The 14,276-nt window shown below is 49.7% G+C and overlaps 1 protein-coding gene across 1 annotated transcript in view; it reads left to right on the plus strand.

The window, feature by feature from the left end:
• UBR4 (ubiquitin protein ligase E3 component n-recognin 4) overlaps positions 1-14,276 on the plus strand; it is a 70,279-nt gene that overhangs the window by 42,275 nt on the left and 13,728 nt on the right. Inside the window, exons 65-83 of the mRNA XM_042015865.1 lie at positions 1,201-1,339; positions 1,835-1,960; positions 2,118-2,246; positions 2,978-3,321; positions 3,597-3,687; positions 4,049-4,133; positions 4,301-4,428; positions 5,094-5,223; positions 5,706-5,863; positions 6,336-6,445; positions 6,964-7,105; positions 7,802-7,883; positions 8,793-8,966; positions 9,377-9,498; positions 10,370-10,567; positions 10,698-10,778; positions 12,987-13,074; positions 13,458-13,585; positions 13,967-14,074. Coding sequence (XP_041871799.1) covers positions 1,201-1,339; positions 1,835-1,960; positions 2,118-2,246; positions 2,978-3,321; positions 3,597-3,687; positions 4,049-4,133; positions 4,301-4,428; positions 5,094-5,223; positions 5,706-5,863; positions 6,336-6,445; positions 6,964-7,105; positions 7,802-7,883; positions 8,793-8,966; positions 9,377-9,498; positions 10,370-10,567; positions 10,698-10,778; positions 12,987-13,074; positions 13,458-13,585; positions 13,967-14,074 — 2,563 coding nt within the window. The remainder of the gene's footprint in view (positions 1-1,200; positions 1,340-1,834; positions 1,961-2,117; positions 2,247-2,977; positions 3,322-3,596; positions 3,688-4,048; positions 4,134-4,300; positions 4,429-5,093; positions 5,224-5,705; positions 5,864-6,335; positions 6,446-6,963; positions 7,106-7,801; positions 7,884-8,792; positions 8,967-9,376; positions 9,499-10,369; positions 10,568-10,697; positions 10,779-12,986; positions 13,075-13,457; positions 13,586-13,966; positions 14,075-14,276) is intronic.

A 14,276-nucleotide genomic window follows, 5' to 3' on the forward strand; every position in this document is an offset into this window, starting at 1 on the left:
TCACTGTGTGTGTGCCCAGAACATCTACCAGTGCCACAAGTGCAGGTGTGTGTCTCTCACTGGGTATCCCCAGGGTGTCCCCAGGGTATTCCCAGTGTCCCCTGAACATCTACCAGTGCCACAAGTGCAGGTCTGTGTGTCCCCAGTGCCACTGTGTGTCCCCAGAGCATGTACCAGTGTCACTGTGTGTCCCCAGTGTCCCCAGTGTGTGTAGCAGTGCCACCAGTGCAGGTGTGTCCCCCAGAGCCCTGCCGGGTGCCCCACACCCCTGCCATGTAAATCCCCCACTCTGGTTAATACAAGCACAATCAAATTAGTGGGGAAGTATAAAACAGGCTTACAGGGATTTAATGTAATTCAGGCTAACAAAGGGAGCCTGTGAGCACAATACTCACAGAGCTGAAGTTTCACATCAAGCCCTCGAAGTTCACACCACAGAATTCCCGGGAGCAGGTTATTTTTGGCCTGCCTGGGCTGGAGTTCAGCTGTGGGATTGCAGGGGTTCCCCCAGGATCGCTGGCTGGGGCTGGACAGACAGTTCTATTCAGGGCTTTTGTTGTGCTCTCCTCATTCAGAGCAGGCTCAGGGGTAATTTACTGTGTGCTATTCACATTTCCACTGGGGCCTTAGAAATCCTTCTCTTTTGTCACTTTTGTCTCCTTATCTGATATCTCTTTCCCCTTATTGTTGTCCCATATTCCTCTCTAATTCTCACGGGATTCGAGGTGTTTAGCAGGCTCTTTCCTGGTGGCTGCTGGCGTGTGGAAAGGTTTCCACATCCCTTCTTGAGTTCTGGGAGCTGTAAATCAGTTCTGCCGTGCTGGCCTGGTGTGCAGTGGGGTAAGGAGTGCTGCAGTCAGTCCCACTGCAAAGCCCAGCCCCTACAAACCAGAACAGTTCCTTTATCTGTGTTCTCCTAAAGAACACAGTGCCCCAGCCTGACTTTCTACTGGGAATTGCTGTCGTTAAAGTAGAATTGTTAGGAACAAATTTTGTTCCTGCTTTTTCCAGCCAGAATGTGGCACTGCTGTAAGGATTTTTTTTGTAGGTTTTGATTCTCATGTATTTCCCTTCCCAGGGCAGTGTGGTCACTGAGATGTTTTAAGAGTCACCCACCTTTTTCAGCTGAGTCTGTTCAGTTCATTTCATTGCCTCAGTTGCCTCGAGCTGCAGGTTTTGAGCTGCTGCCTTGCCTTTCAGGTCCATCAATTACGATGAGAAGGATCCCTTCCTGTGCAATGCCTGCGGCTTCTGTAAATACGCCCGCTTCGACTTCATGCTCTACGCCAAGCCCTGCTGCGCTGTGGATCCCATCGAGAACGAGGAGGATCGCAAGAAGGTGAGGCTGGAGCTCTTGGGCAGTGTGGGGACAGCAGGGGTCCATCCCCTGTCAAAATCAGTGCTCCTTCAGGGTGCTCACTGACTGATGCATTCCGTGTTTGTGTCGTGCTCCACCGAATGTGAAATTCTTCAAAAGCCATCATTCAGTGCCTGGCTTATGAGCTGACTGCATCTCTTTGCCTTGCTGTAGAAGGGGATGGTTTGGGTTATTCTGTTTGCTTCCCATCCCACCTGAGAAGCCCTGCTAATGATGAAGAACCCGCTGCCTCCATGTCCTGTCCAAAGGAGCAGTGTGCTCAGTGGAGTGTCATGTCACAGGGTGTGCTCGGTGTGGTGTCACCAGAGTGCTTCTCAGGGCACAACCAGGCTGCAGGGTCACCATTTAGTGATTTCCCCCCCGCCCCCCCCAAAGAAAGGCAAAAGAGAAGACTTGGAGCTTGGTGGTGTAGTTCTGAATATGAACTAAGAGTTTCCTTTCCTTTTTCCTTCGCAGGCAGTGACAAACATCAACACTCTGCTGGACAAGGCTGACAGGGTGTATCACCAGCTGATGGGACACCGACCACAGCTGGAGAACCTCCTGTGCAAAGTGAACGAGGCAGCCCCTGAAAAGCCCCAGGTAACAGGGGACAGGTGGAGCTTGCCCAGACCTCCAGGCTGGGACACGCTGGCCTTGACACTGCCCAAGGCACTCCTTGCCTCAGACGCTGCTCTGCAGTTGTTAGTTTTGTGTGGAGCCTCCATATGGGATTCCTCTTTGCTTTCCCCTGTTCCAGGATGAGTCAGGCAGCAGTGGAGGGATCAGTTCTACCTCAGCCAGTGTGAACAGGTACATCCTGCAGTTAGCCCAGGAGTACTGTGGGGACTGCAAGAACTCCTTCGATGAACTTTCCAAAATCATCCAGGTATGATGTGCTTTGGTTTGGATTTGGGTCGGGTGTTCATTAGAAATAAAAAACAAAATGTTGCCATTCTTCATTTAATAATGTCACTAACAATAGGTGATCAGCTGCATCTTCTCAGGGAAATAATAAAACAATAATTTCTAAAAGCTATGTATTAATTAGTAAAAATGCAGCTAGCTTGTGAAACTGGTTTTCTCAGCAGCTACATCATGGAGAGCAGGAGACTGAACAGATGGTTAATTAAAGAGAATTGAATTTTTGCATGTATCCAAAGTGTTTGAAAACACACCAGTCTAAAAGGTGACCTACAGAAGCGTTTTATAAATTAAATCTATTTATTTGTGTTCAGCAATTCACATAAAAGAGCCCTGAAAAACCTGCTACATGATGAATGTCCTTTTGGCTGTGATATTTAAGCATATTAAATATATTTAGCTCTTTCTATATAGAATAAATTACTCTGACTTGCTCTGCCAGTATTAACAGTAAATAATACCATGGATTTGTCACATTTTCAGTGTTACATTGCATGTAGTGTAAACAGCAGGGCAGATAACTGGGAGTTAGGCTGATACTCCTAATGGATTTCCCAAGTCTGCCGTTGCCATGAAGGATTTCAAGTTTGAAAACACTTGGTTAAAAATGTTTGTCCACAAAATACGCAGTGAAAATAACCTGTGCCTGGGACTGGCATCATGTGCCGGCTCAGAATTCCCTGTCTGTGTTCCCAGAAAGTGTTTGCCTCCCGGAAGGAGCTGCTGGAGTACGACCTGCAGCAGCGCGAGGCGGCCACCAAGTCCTCGCGCAGCTCGGCGCAGCCCACGTTCACGGCCAGCCAGTACCGCGCGCTCTCCGTGCTGGGCTGCGGCCACACCTCCTCCACCAAGTGCTACGGCTGCGCCTCGGCCGTCACCGAGCACTGCATCACCCTGCTGCGGGCCCTGGCCACCAACGGGGCCATCCGGCACATCCTGGTGGCCCAGGGCCTCATCCGCGAGCTCTTCGACTACAACCTGCGCCGGGGCGCGGCCGCCATGCGCGAGGAGGTGCGGCAGCTCATGTGCCTGCTGACCAGGTGAGAGCTGCGCCGGGCACTTCCCTTCCCCATCCTTCGGGAAGGAGAAGCCTCACAGGAGGAGCTGCCTCAGAACCACAGAGTGCTCTGGGCTGGAAGAGACCTCAGAGGCTGCCCAGTTCCACCCCTGCCATGGGTGTATCTTAGGCAGCAGAGTGTAACCTCCAGCTCCTACCCCGTGTGCATTTGTTATCAGCGAAGCTGAACTCCCAGGAGCTTTTGGCATGTGGTACAAGCAGAGCGTAACAGTGTTCTCTTTTTCCTCCTGGAATCAGGGACAATCCAGAGGCCACACAGCAGATGAATGACTTGATCATTGGGAAGGTTTCTGCGGCTCTGAAGGGACACTGGGCAAATCCAGACTTGGTGAGACATTCCAGTGTTTTCCTCTTTCTTTGTTCTGCCCCTCTGCACTGCTGGTGTATTCTAATCATTGCATCTTCTCTCTTATGGTCTGTTTGTAAGAAAAAAATTGAGACTTGATAGGAAATGAGGTAAATGTCAGAGTAAAGCACAAAATGTTGTGTACAGATACATGCTGAAGTTTCCTCAGGCAGTTCCCTGCCTTGCCTGTGGTTGTACCTCTCCAGCAGGTTACCAGTCACCCCAAGTGTGCATGGCATTAAATCAATTTAGCTCCATGTGTTTGGAACCTGAGTTTATTAAAGATGAGAAGGCAGGAAGGCGTGGGGCACCCCCAACACCTCGGACACCATCTGTGTTGCAGGCGAGCAGCCTCCAGTACGAAATGCTGCTGCTGACAGACTCCATCTCCAAGGAGGACAGCTGCTGGGAGCTCCGGCTGCGCTGCGGTGAGCTCAGAACCGGGCAAAGCTTCATTTCCCACTGCTGTGCCCAGGGCCAGGAAATACAGGGAGATTTCTACCTCTAAACCCATTTCATGTGCTGTGTAGAGCTGTGGAGGTGTGTCCTGTCTGCAGCTCTCACAGGATAATGAGCATCCCTGTCTGTCTTTCAGCTCTCAGCCTCTTCCTGATGGCAGTGAACATCAAGACTCCGGTGGTTGTTGAAAACATCACCCTCATGTGCCTGCGCATCCTCCAGAAGCTCATCAAGCCACCTGCTCCAACCAGCAAGAAAAACAAGGTACTGCCTTAGAGGCTGAGCAAAACACTGAGAATTTGCTGATTGAAGTCTGGCACACAGTGATGAATTAGTTTGTGAGGAAGCCAGGACTTGCTTTTCCTGGTCACTGTTCCTGGGGAAGCACAAGCCCCGTGACACCGCTCTGTACACACTGCAAATTACAGGTGGCTGCTTTCTATTTTTCACTGGGTTTTGGTGACTTTGACCATTGCTGTTCAGGCTTTGCTTTTTCCCCCTCAGATCTGAGGCACGGGGAAAGAGCTGCTTCAAAGCTGCAGCTTGGTTATTTTGGGCAGGCTTTTGGTGCTCTCAGCAGCTTTGTAGAATCAAGTACCTAATTTAATAGAATCAAGTGCTTCTGACTCAGATTTTTAAATACAGAGCTACAGTTCTCATAAAAATATATTGATTGACTGCTATTGATTTTAATTTAGGATTAGATTTGCAGGAGAGAAGGTATTCTGCTTTGATCTGCCTGTCTGATAATCACAGGTGGATGTCAGAGATGGGTTTACTCTCTCTTAGTTCACCGTTAACAGACACTGTATTACCCTGCTGCTGTCCGAGAGCTGCATGGCCCAGCCCCAGCGATTCACCTCAGGAGTTGCTCTTTGGGAGCAGACTGTGGCTTTCTGAAGAATCACAGAGCTTTTTTCATTTGCTAGGATGTGCCCATGGATGCTCTCACCACTGTGAAGCCTTACAGCAACGAAATCCATGCACAAGCTCAGCTGTGGCTCAAGAGGGACCCCAAAGCATCGTACGAAGCTTGGAAAAAGTGCCTCCCTGCCAGAGGTAACCCCTGTGCCTGTGACCTGCTGCAGTTCTCTGCAGGAACGTGTGTGTCCCCCCAGCTTTAATGTGGAATACGCTTCTGTGGAGTGGTGTTGGCTTCTGTCCCGTGACATCTGATACCATCTTCACATTTAGTCCTTAGACTTGTAGCACTGACTTTTCCAGGCTGTGTTGCTCAAACCCTAAGCAGAAAATGCATGAAGAGAATCAGGGCATTGTAAACAATGAAACTTGTTGCTTGTTTAAATTGATACCAGCCAGCTGGAAAGCTGATGGAATTCCTTGAGAGAGGCTCTGGGAATCGAATGAGGCTTGGAATTGAGCATGGCTCCACACAGGAGTTAAAATGGCAGCAGGAGGAGATGGGAGGCACTGAGCTTCCCAGCTGAAGTTTGGCAAGTTCCAGTGAGAAGACAAAAACGCTCTGGCAGTTTGCAGTTCATGACTGTGACAGTTCTCTTGGGCTCTGCTCAATATTGCAGGTGCAGATGCCAACGGGAAAACTCCCAGCAAAGCTGAGCTTCACCAGCTCTACTTGTCAGAAAAATATGTCTGGAAGTGGAAGCAGTTCATGAGTCGCCGTGGGAAGAGAACTTGTCCTCTGGATCTCAAGCTGGGACACAACAATTGGCTGCGACAGGTAAAGGTGGGGAGAGCCCCGGGGCAGAGTTCAGTCACAGAGTGTGGCTGGCTTGCTGCAGTTCCTGTGCAGGGGTGTTTGGGGAGGCTGGGACTCGCTGCCTCTAGTTCCAAGTCAGGTTTGCAGCTGTGTTCCCCTAGAAATGCTGCATCAAACATTTCTCTGGGAGTCTGTGTGTTCCTGAACTCTGAACCTCTCATTGCCATGGTGCTCCTGCCTGCCTGATGAGCTGCACCTCTGAGGGTCACGGACCAAAGCTTTGCCCTCGTGTGTGTGGATCAGCAGGTCACCCACGCCATGCACTCTTCAGACACTCTGGTGCTGAGCAAAGCAGGAATTGTCACAGAACCGAGTGCTGGGAGAGCAAGAAACGCTGCCACCAGCTCACCCAACAGCCCCAGCCTTTTTGTGAGCTGTCACAAGTTCATCTGTGCCCATCAGTCTGACCTGGCTTTTCCTGCCCCCACCCCAGGTGCTGTTCACTCCTGCCACCCAGGCTGCCAGGCAGGCTGCCTGCACCATCGTGGAGGCCCTGGCCACCATCCCCAGCAGGAAACAGCAGGTCCTCGATCTCCTCACCAGGTATTCCTGTGCTGCCACACCTGACAGCTCCACGAGTATTTGGATCAGAACCTCTCCCTTCTTGCAGCTTTTGTCACACCTCTCCCTTGAGTAACTCCAGTTCAGGGTCTTTTTGAGCTGGATTTTTAATTAGCTGGGAGGGTATAGATTTAGGGAGACTTGGGGTTTGCTGCCTGGCAATGAGCTGTTGCAGTCTGTGCTTTTTCCAGAAGTAAGGATCTGGTGTTCAGCTGTGTGGCCAACATTTCCCCTGCCTCTTCAACAGCAAAATAATAGGGTGAAATCTCTTCCAACTCCTGGGACATAACTTAGCCCAGCTCATGCTGACAGCACAGTCAACTCCTTTTTGGGACAAATACAAATTTAACCAGGGAGTAATGAATATCAGTGATGCTGTTAGCAAGGACCACAGGGAGGATGGATTTCTGGAGGCTTTTTCTTTCTTTCCACGGTGTCCTTAAGCTGGAATGCCTTTTGTTGCTGTGAAGGGGTTGTCAGCTTGTGTTTCTCTTTCACAGCTACCTGGATGAGCTGAGCATTGCTGGTGAATGTGCTGCTGAGTACCTGGCCCTGTATCAGAAACTCATCAAACCTGCCCACTGGAAGGTCTACCTGGCAGCCAGAGGGGTTCTGCCCTATATTGGCAGCCTCATCACTAAGGTGTGGATTTGTGTGCAGGAAATGACCTGCTAGCTTGGCATTTTTCCCTTTGAAATTCCATCCCTTTGTTCAGTGCCCTGTGGCTGACCCTGCCAGGGTTCTCAAGTTCACACTCCAGTGCTGTTACCTCTGAACGGAGGGAGGCCACGGGGGTTTTAGCCCCAGCTGGAGAATTCCTCAGCACTTTAATTAAGTGCTTTGGGATTATAAACATTGCTGCACTGCCTTGGCACCAGCTCAGAGCTGGAAGCTGTTGTCCAGCTCCCAGACTGGACTCTGAGAGCCCTGAGGGACAGGGAAGGATCAGGCGTGCTGCCATGGCTGGAGTGGGAATTGCAGCCTGTTGGAGAGGCAGCACACTGAGTTTGCAGTGTTCAGAGTGGTAGGAGTCCTCTGTGGGGATCCCTGCTGCACTCCAAACAGGCAGGTGACACTCTCCATATCAGTGGTGGCCTTGAGTCCTCCTGGAGGGCCACTAGAGCCGAGCAGTGGTGGCAGGAAGGTGCAGGGAGAAAATGAGCGGGATATTTGTGGCAGTTTTCCTCTCCTTTCCCCCTTCCCTCCCTGCTGGTGCAATTGTGCTTTCTCTGTGCCTGGCTCAGTTTCTGGGCCGAGTTCCTTTGCACCCTGTGTTAGACACTGATCATTACTGGCCTTGCAGGGTCTTGGCCTGACAGGCTTGTTCATTATTTTCAGGAAATAGCTCGTTTGCTCGCCTTGGAGGAAGCGACACTCAGCACAGATCTGCAGCAGGGATATGCCCTGAAGAGTCTCACAGGTACTCAATAGTCCTGCAGCAGGGTTGCAGCTGGGGTGCTCATTGTTCTCTGACAGCCTGTGGCAGAATTTCAGAGAGATCTCATTCAGCTGTGTTGCCATTATCAGCACTGGATTTTTGCCATCGATTTAGCACTTAATCTCTAAATGGATTTTTCCATATTTCCTATGGTTAGTAAGAGTTTTTAGCTGAACTGTGGTAACACATCAGGCAAGCTTCATCATTTCACTTTATTACATAGTACAGTCCCTGGCAGCACTGTAAACCCTGCTGCTTTATTCCTACCTGTTGCTCCTACCTCCCTGTTCCATGGGAGCTTTATTTCATCTTCTAGGGTGTATACCCTTTTACAAAAATTTGTTGGAAATGGAAATACCTCAAGAACTAGGTCATTGTTTTTTGTATCCTTTTTCACATTCTTCAGACATTAGTGAGTGCATTCACAAAGCCTGGCTTCTTGCAAGTGGCAGCATGTTGATCAGTGTGTCATGGGAAAGGATCCTTGTGTTTGCTGATTCTTTACTTTATTGTTGGAGTGACCAGTTTGGTGATGTCACTGATAAGTCATTTCACATCGTCAGAGGGATTAGAGGTGTTACAAGAGGAGCAATCATCTGCTTTTGGAGCAGCTTGCAACAGAAAAATGCCAGAGAGTGCAGAATTTTGTATCAAGCACTTAGGACACTCCTTGGGCCCTTTTCTCATTCCCAAACTATTCTTCCATATGTTACAGTTTACAAGACAGGCCGAGGCTTTTGCCTCCAACCACTCAGTTCACAGGAGTGAGCTTTAAACCACAGCCTGATGGGAGTTGGAACAAGCCGTCTTTATGATACTGTGCCCTGTTTGCTGCTATGAAATCTAGAAATCCAATTCTCTTCCGCCTCCTGAATTTTGGTGGCTTTCTAGGTCTTCTCTCTTCCTTCGTGGAGGTGGAGTCCATCAAAAGGCACTTCAAGAGCCGGCTGGTGGGCACGGTGCTCAACGGGTACCTGTGCTTGAGGAAGCTGGTGGTGCAGAGGACAAAGCTGATTGATGAGACCCAGGACATGCTGCTGGAGATGCTGGAGGACATGACAACAGGTAAAACCACCTGTGTTCCAGAAATCCAGCCTTTGGATCAACCAAGATGAAAAAGCAGAACAGCCACGCAAAGAACTTTTCTAAATGACTGCTGTAGTCAGGGGGGTTCATGGCTTCAGTATTTCCTGTTGGCACAGAAAAGTTGAATAGCATTTCTAGTCTCCTCTTATTTCCAGGAATCTCAGCCTCCTCCTGTTTATGGGCCTGTTTTACTGCAGCCCGGCCATGCAGAGGTTTTCCTAGTAACCCTACCAATAAATCCCTTTCATCTTTCACCGAGGGGATTCGCAAAAGAAGAGAGCACCAAAGCGTGGGGCTGACTGCAGGAGGATTTATTGTGTGTGCTGAGTTCAAGTGGAATCTATAAAATTGACTCCAGTGTCCATTTTAATGCTCCCTTTTGTTGGCAGGCACAGAGTCTGAGACCAAGGCGTTCATGGCAGTGTGCATAGAGACCGCCAAGCGTTACAGCCTCGACGACTACCGGACCCCAGTGTTCATCTTCGAGAGGCTCTGCAGCATCATCTACCCTGTGAGTGGGGCAGGGCTGCACCACCAGGAGAGTCACACTGCCTAAACAGAGCCAGGGAGTGCTTTGGGAAGGGACTTAAAGATTGTCCAGTGCCACCCCCTGCCATGGCAGGGACACCTTCCACTATCCCAGGCTGCTCTGAGCCCCATCCAACCTGGCCTTGGACACTTCCAGGGATGAGACAGCCACAGCTGCTCTGGGCACCCTGTGCCAGGGCTTCACCCTCATAGGGAGGAATTTCTTCCCAATATCTGACCTAAGTTTCCCCTCTTCCAGCTTAAACCCATTCCCTCTTGTCCTGTCACACCAGTTCCTGATGAACAGTCCCTCTCTGGCTTCCCTGGAGCCCCTTCAGACCATGGGAGGTGCTCTGAGGTCTCCACAACCTTCCGTTCTCCAGGCTGAACATTCTCATCTCTTCCCAGTCCCCTGAGCAACTCTATGGCCTTCTCTGCACTTGCTCCAACAGTTTCATGTCCTTTTTTTGTTGAGGAGGCACAGAACTGTGTGCAGTGCTCCAGGTGGGGTCTCATGATAGAGGGGGACAGTCACCACCAGCCACCTCTAGCTACCCTAGATCTGGTTCCTTTTCCCCAGGAACAGCAGTGTCTGCAGCCATGGTTTGCCATTAGCCAGTACAGAGCTCTATCCCAGTGTATCCCAGTGTATCCCATTTGGGAGGTTGCTGTTCAAGTTCCCTGAGGAATTTGGTTGCTGAATGATCCTGGAGATCCTCTGAGTGTGGCGTGCAGAGCAGATGCTCCAGTGGGGAAAGGAGTGAAGGTTTAGGGCCATCCTGCCATAAAAATGCAGGAATGGGAGCATGGTTAGGGAAAAACTTATTCACTCTGTCTCTGCTGCTAATCTTTAGGAAGAGAATGAAGTCACCGAGTTCTTTGTCACTCTGGAGAAAGATCCCCAGCAGGAAGACTTCCTGCAGGGCAGGATGCCAGGGAATCCCTACAGCAGTAACGAGCCTGGCATCGGGCCTCTCATGAGGGACATCAAGAACAAGATCTGTCAGGACTGTGACCTGGTGGCTCTGCTGGAGGACGACAGCGGGATGGAGGTGAGAATTTCTTGAGGTGGGGATTTCTTGCACAGACCTGTGGGATGCCGGTTTTGGGCAGCTGGTGGTTGCTGGGGTGGTGATGCAACAACCTGAGCTTGTTCTTGACTTGTTCTTCTCTCCCTTTCAGCTTCTGGTGAACAACAAGATCATCAGTCTGGATCTGCCTGTGGCTGAGGTCTACAAGAAGGTGTGGTGTCCCACAAACGAGGTGTGTGTTACCTTTGTACATGTTAACAGCACAGAGCACCCGTCCTTCATACCAACAGAAAAAAAAGGGGAAAAAATCAAAATCACACGAGTCAGGATTTATTTCCTGGCATGTAATTTACTGGGTGTAACTGCTCAGCACCTTTGGTGCTCTGTTAGGACAGATTGTGCACAGCCCTGCAACGTGAGTGATTGCAGAGCACTGCCCCAGGTGAGCTGTGTCCTGTGTCACGTGTGACTCTTCCTGAGGAACAAACTCCCTGTGTTCCCTTGGGGAGAGCTGAACGTTGGCGCTGCCTTTCAGAGCACATTTCACACTCCATCTGCACACGGCAGTTCCATGTGTGTGTACACACAGGGACACCAGATTGCTCATCAGTCTGTGCTTCGGGGACGAGCCCAAGTTATTTATGCACAGAACATCCAATGGTTCTCCATATTTGCACTTCTGCTCTCGTGTTTTTCATCAGCATCTCAGGCACTTGGCAGATTCATCCTCCCAGTTTGCTTTTCATAGTATTTGTTGAGTGTTTTTCACATGAAGAAATGGACCCAACAGTCTTAAGGGTCCAGTCCCCCATGTCATGCTGAGCTTGTTCCAGAGGTGGATGTGGTCCAGACCGAGCTCTTCCCTTCTTTCCTCGTAGCCACTAAAATAAACTCCCAGTGAGGCCATCAGGCTCAATCTTGCCCACTACAAATAGGTTTTTAGAGGCACTTGAGATCATACAACAAGACTGATTTGCCCAGCATTTCTTGGTCATTCCTCATTTCCTCCTGGCCTCAAATCACCTTTGAAACCTGTTTCCTGAAATCATTTGTGGGAAGAATTCAAACAAAGTGCCAGTTAGCAGTGAATGAAGATAAAATGGGTCTCATTAATGCTTTATTTCAGTAACAAAGCCTTCAGTACTGCAAAATCGAGCCCAAACCTTGTGAGAGGGATAATTTTTTAGCGAGGTACCAACCTGGAAAGGGAAGTGAGGTGCTGGTGTTAATCCGTGAGTTCTGATTTGAATTCTGATCCAGTCTCTGGTGGGAATGATCCCCGTGCTGCCCCTGGGAGCAGCGAGGAGCTGTTCCCGTGGGATGCCAGGCTGGAGCTGACGTGCAGCTCTCCCAGGCAGCAGTTCTGATGGTGAAAGGCAGAGTTTGCTCAGCATTCCTGTGGATGAACAGCTTTCATCTGTCTTCCTTTGTGAGCACCTCCTGGAGCCGCCCGTTCCCTGGGAGCGACAGGCGCACAAGAAACGCAACCTCAGGCCCCTTTTTGTTTCCCTTGTCTCTCAGTGGCTTTTTTTGTTCATCTGCCGTTTTACCAGGGCCCCTGTGGTGTTAATTGCTGGTCGCCAGCGTGGCCTTTGAGCAGATCTTCCCCCCGGGGCTTTCCCTGTGCTTATGTATTTGCAGTGACATTAAGCACTGCTTATTCCACATTAGGCTTAGCACGATCCTTGACAGGTTTTCTCTTGCAAGGTCTCCTGCTCCCAAATCTGGGATTTTTCTTTTCTGCTTTTTATTCAGACCTATGGATTAAAAATGGAAAGTTTTGTGATATGCTGTCAGTATTTCCAGCTGGAAATGCATCTGGAAAACTGTCCCTTTCTCAGGGTAAAAGCACGGCTTTTTTGGCTGCATCATTTCAGTGAGGTACTGTCTTACTGAAAGCTCATTAAATTGCCTTTTTACTCCTCCTCCCTTTGCCATCACTGCAGATTTTATCTGTTTGAAAGCATTCGTCCAATTAGCCTGTCCTGCTTCATTTCCTGGGCTGTGCCTGCTCCCTGTATTTCCCAGGTATGCTGTGCCATACTCTCTGAGGAAAGGTTGCCATGGAAAGCAGGTGTTCTTTGCAGATGAACCCGTTTTCCTTGGCTAAACCTTTCACTGGCATTGAAGGAAACCTGGAGGAGATGTGAGGAGGAAGAGACTGTTCATTACCAGTCTGTCAATTAATTGGCAGTGCCAAGAAAAGCTGGACAGACCTAGGGATGAGTTATTGATGTTTTTGCAGGTGGCTCTACTGTTGTTTTTAATTCATCTCAGGAAGGGGAGAATGAGGGAGTGAAAGATTTCCCTGTGTTACCATCCTCGAGTGAAACAGCACGAGGGAGAGCTGGGGCTGCAGTGTCTGCACACCCTGAAACCAGAACCAGGCTTGTGCACGAGTGCCCAGAGATACAATTAATGAAAAGCTCTGCTCTTGCAGGGGGAGCCCATGAGGATCATTTACCGCATGCGGGGGTTACTGGGAGATGCAACGGAGGAATTCATCGAGTCCCTCGACTCCACCACTGGTAATGCATTTGTCTGCTGAAAGCTGGGATTAGATTTGAAATCTGAGGTTTGCTGCAGAGCAATGACATTATTATCCTCACAGCAGTGAGCTTAAAGTTGATTGACGTTGCTTTTGCTGCATTTACCTGCTTCACCTCGAGTGAAGGAGGATTTTAACAGCGCTTTAAAGCTGTGCTTCAAATGTGAGCACTTGCATGGCACGGGGACCATTCTGCCCAGCCCTTCTTCATCTTCCTGCTCTTAATTCTTTTTGAATTCCATACAACTGAAGTGACTTGAATTTCTGGTAAATGCGGGCTGCTCTACGCCCCATTTCTGCTTCCACTGCGCGAGCGTGTCCCTGTGGCTGCTCCTGTCCTCACCACCCGTGTCTGTCCTGCAGATGAGGAGGAGGATGAGGAAGAAGTGTATAAGATGGCAGGAGTGATGGCCCCCTGTGGAGGCCTGGAGTGCATGCTCAACAGACTGACTGGGATCAAGGACTTCAAGCAGGGCCGGCACCTCTTAACCGTGAGTCTCCCTTTGGCTCTGGGGTCAGGAGTTACAGGGTGCAAAATGCCACAGACATCCATGAGGTTTAGACAATCTCCTTTGAGCTGGAGCAGTTCCTTCCCTCTCCCATTCCTCTTGGTTAACAATTCCTTACAGAATTTGACGTGTGTAGAAGCTGAGGAGTTGGTAAGACTAAATCCTGTCTCTCTCTAGCGTTTCCTGCCTTGGCCTTACGTGAAAACCAAAGCTGTGCTAAGATGTATATACAGATGTAAAAATCTGGGCTGAACTGTACCCCAGAAGTGTAATCAGGTGTATTACTGGGTGCTTTTAGTTTCAGCAAAATCCTCCCCTCGTTGTGCAGGTACCACAGAGATCCCTTGTCTGTGTTTTTTGTAGGTGCTGCTAAAACTCTTCAGTTACTGCGTGAAGGTGAAAATAAACCGGCAGCAGCTGGTCAAGCCAGAGATGAACACTCTGAATGTCATGCTGGGGACTCTCAACTTGGTAAGGACAGCCTCGGCTTCCAGAAGTGTTTTTTCCATGATTCCCATGAATTTAAGCCACTTCTGGCTGCCCTGCTGCCTTGTGGCAACTACGAGAGATGGGAAGTGTTGCTGTGCTGGCATGCAAATGATCCCTTGGACGTTCCCACCCTAAACCAGTGACTGCTGGTGTTCCAGTGCCTGCTCCCACCTCAAACCAGTGC

The sequence above is a fragment of the Corvus kubaryi genome, unplaced genomic scaffold (assembly GCF_017639235.1).
Source record: "Corvus kubaryi isolate FWS band 111438036 unplaced genomic scaffold, C.kubaryi_AGA036_p1.0 split3-37344, whole genome shotgun sequence".
Taxonomy (NCBI): domain Eukaryota; kingdom Metazoa; phylum Chordata; class Aves; order Passeriformes; family Corvidae; genus Corvus; species Corvus kubaryi.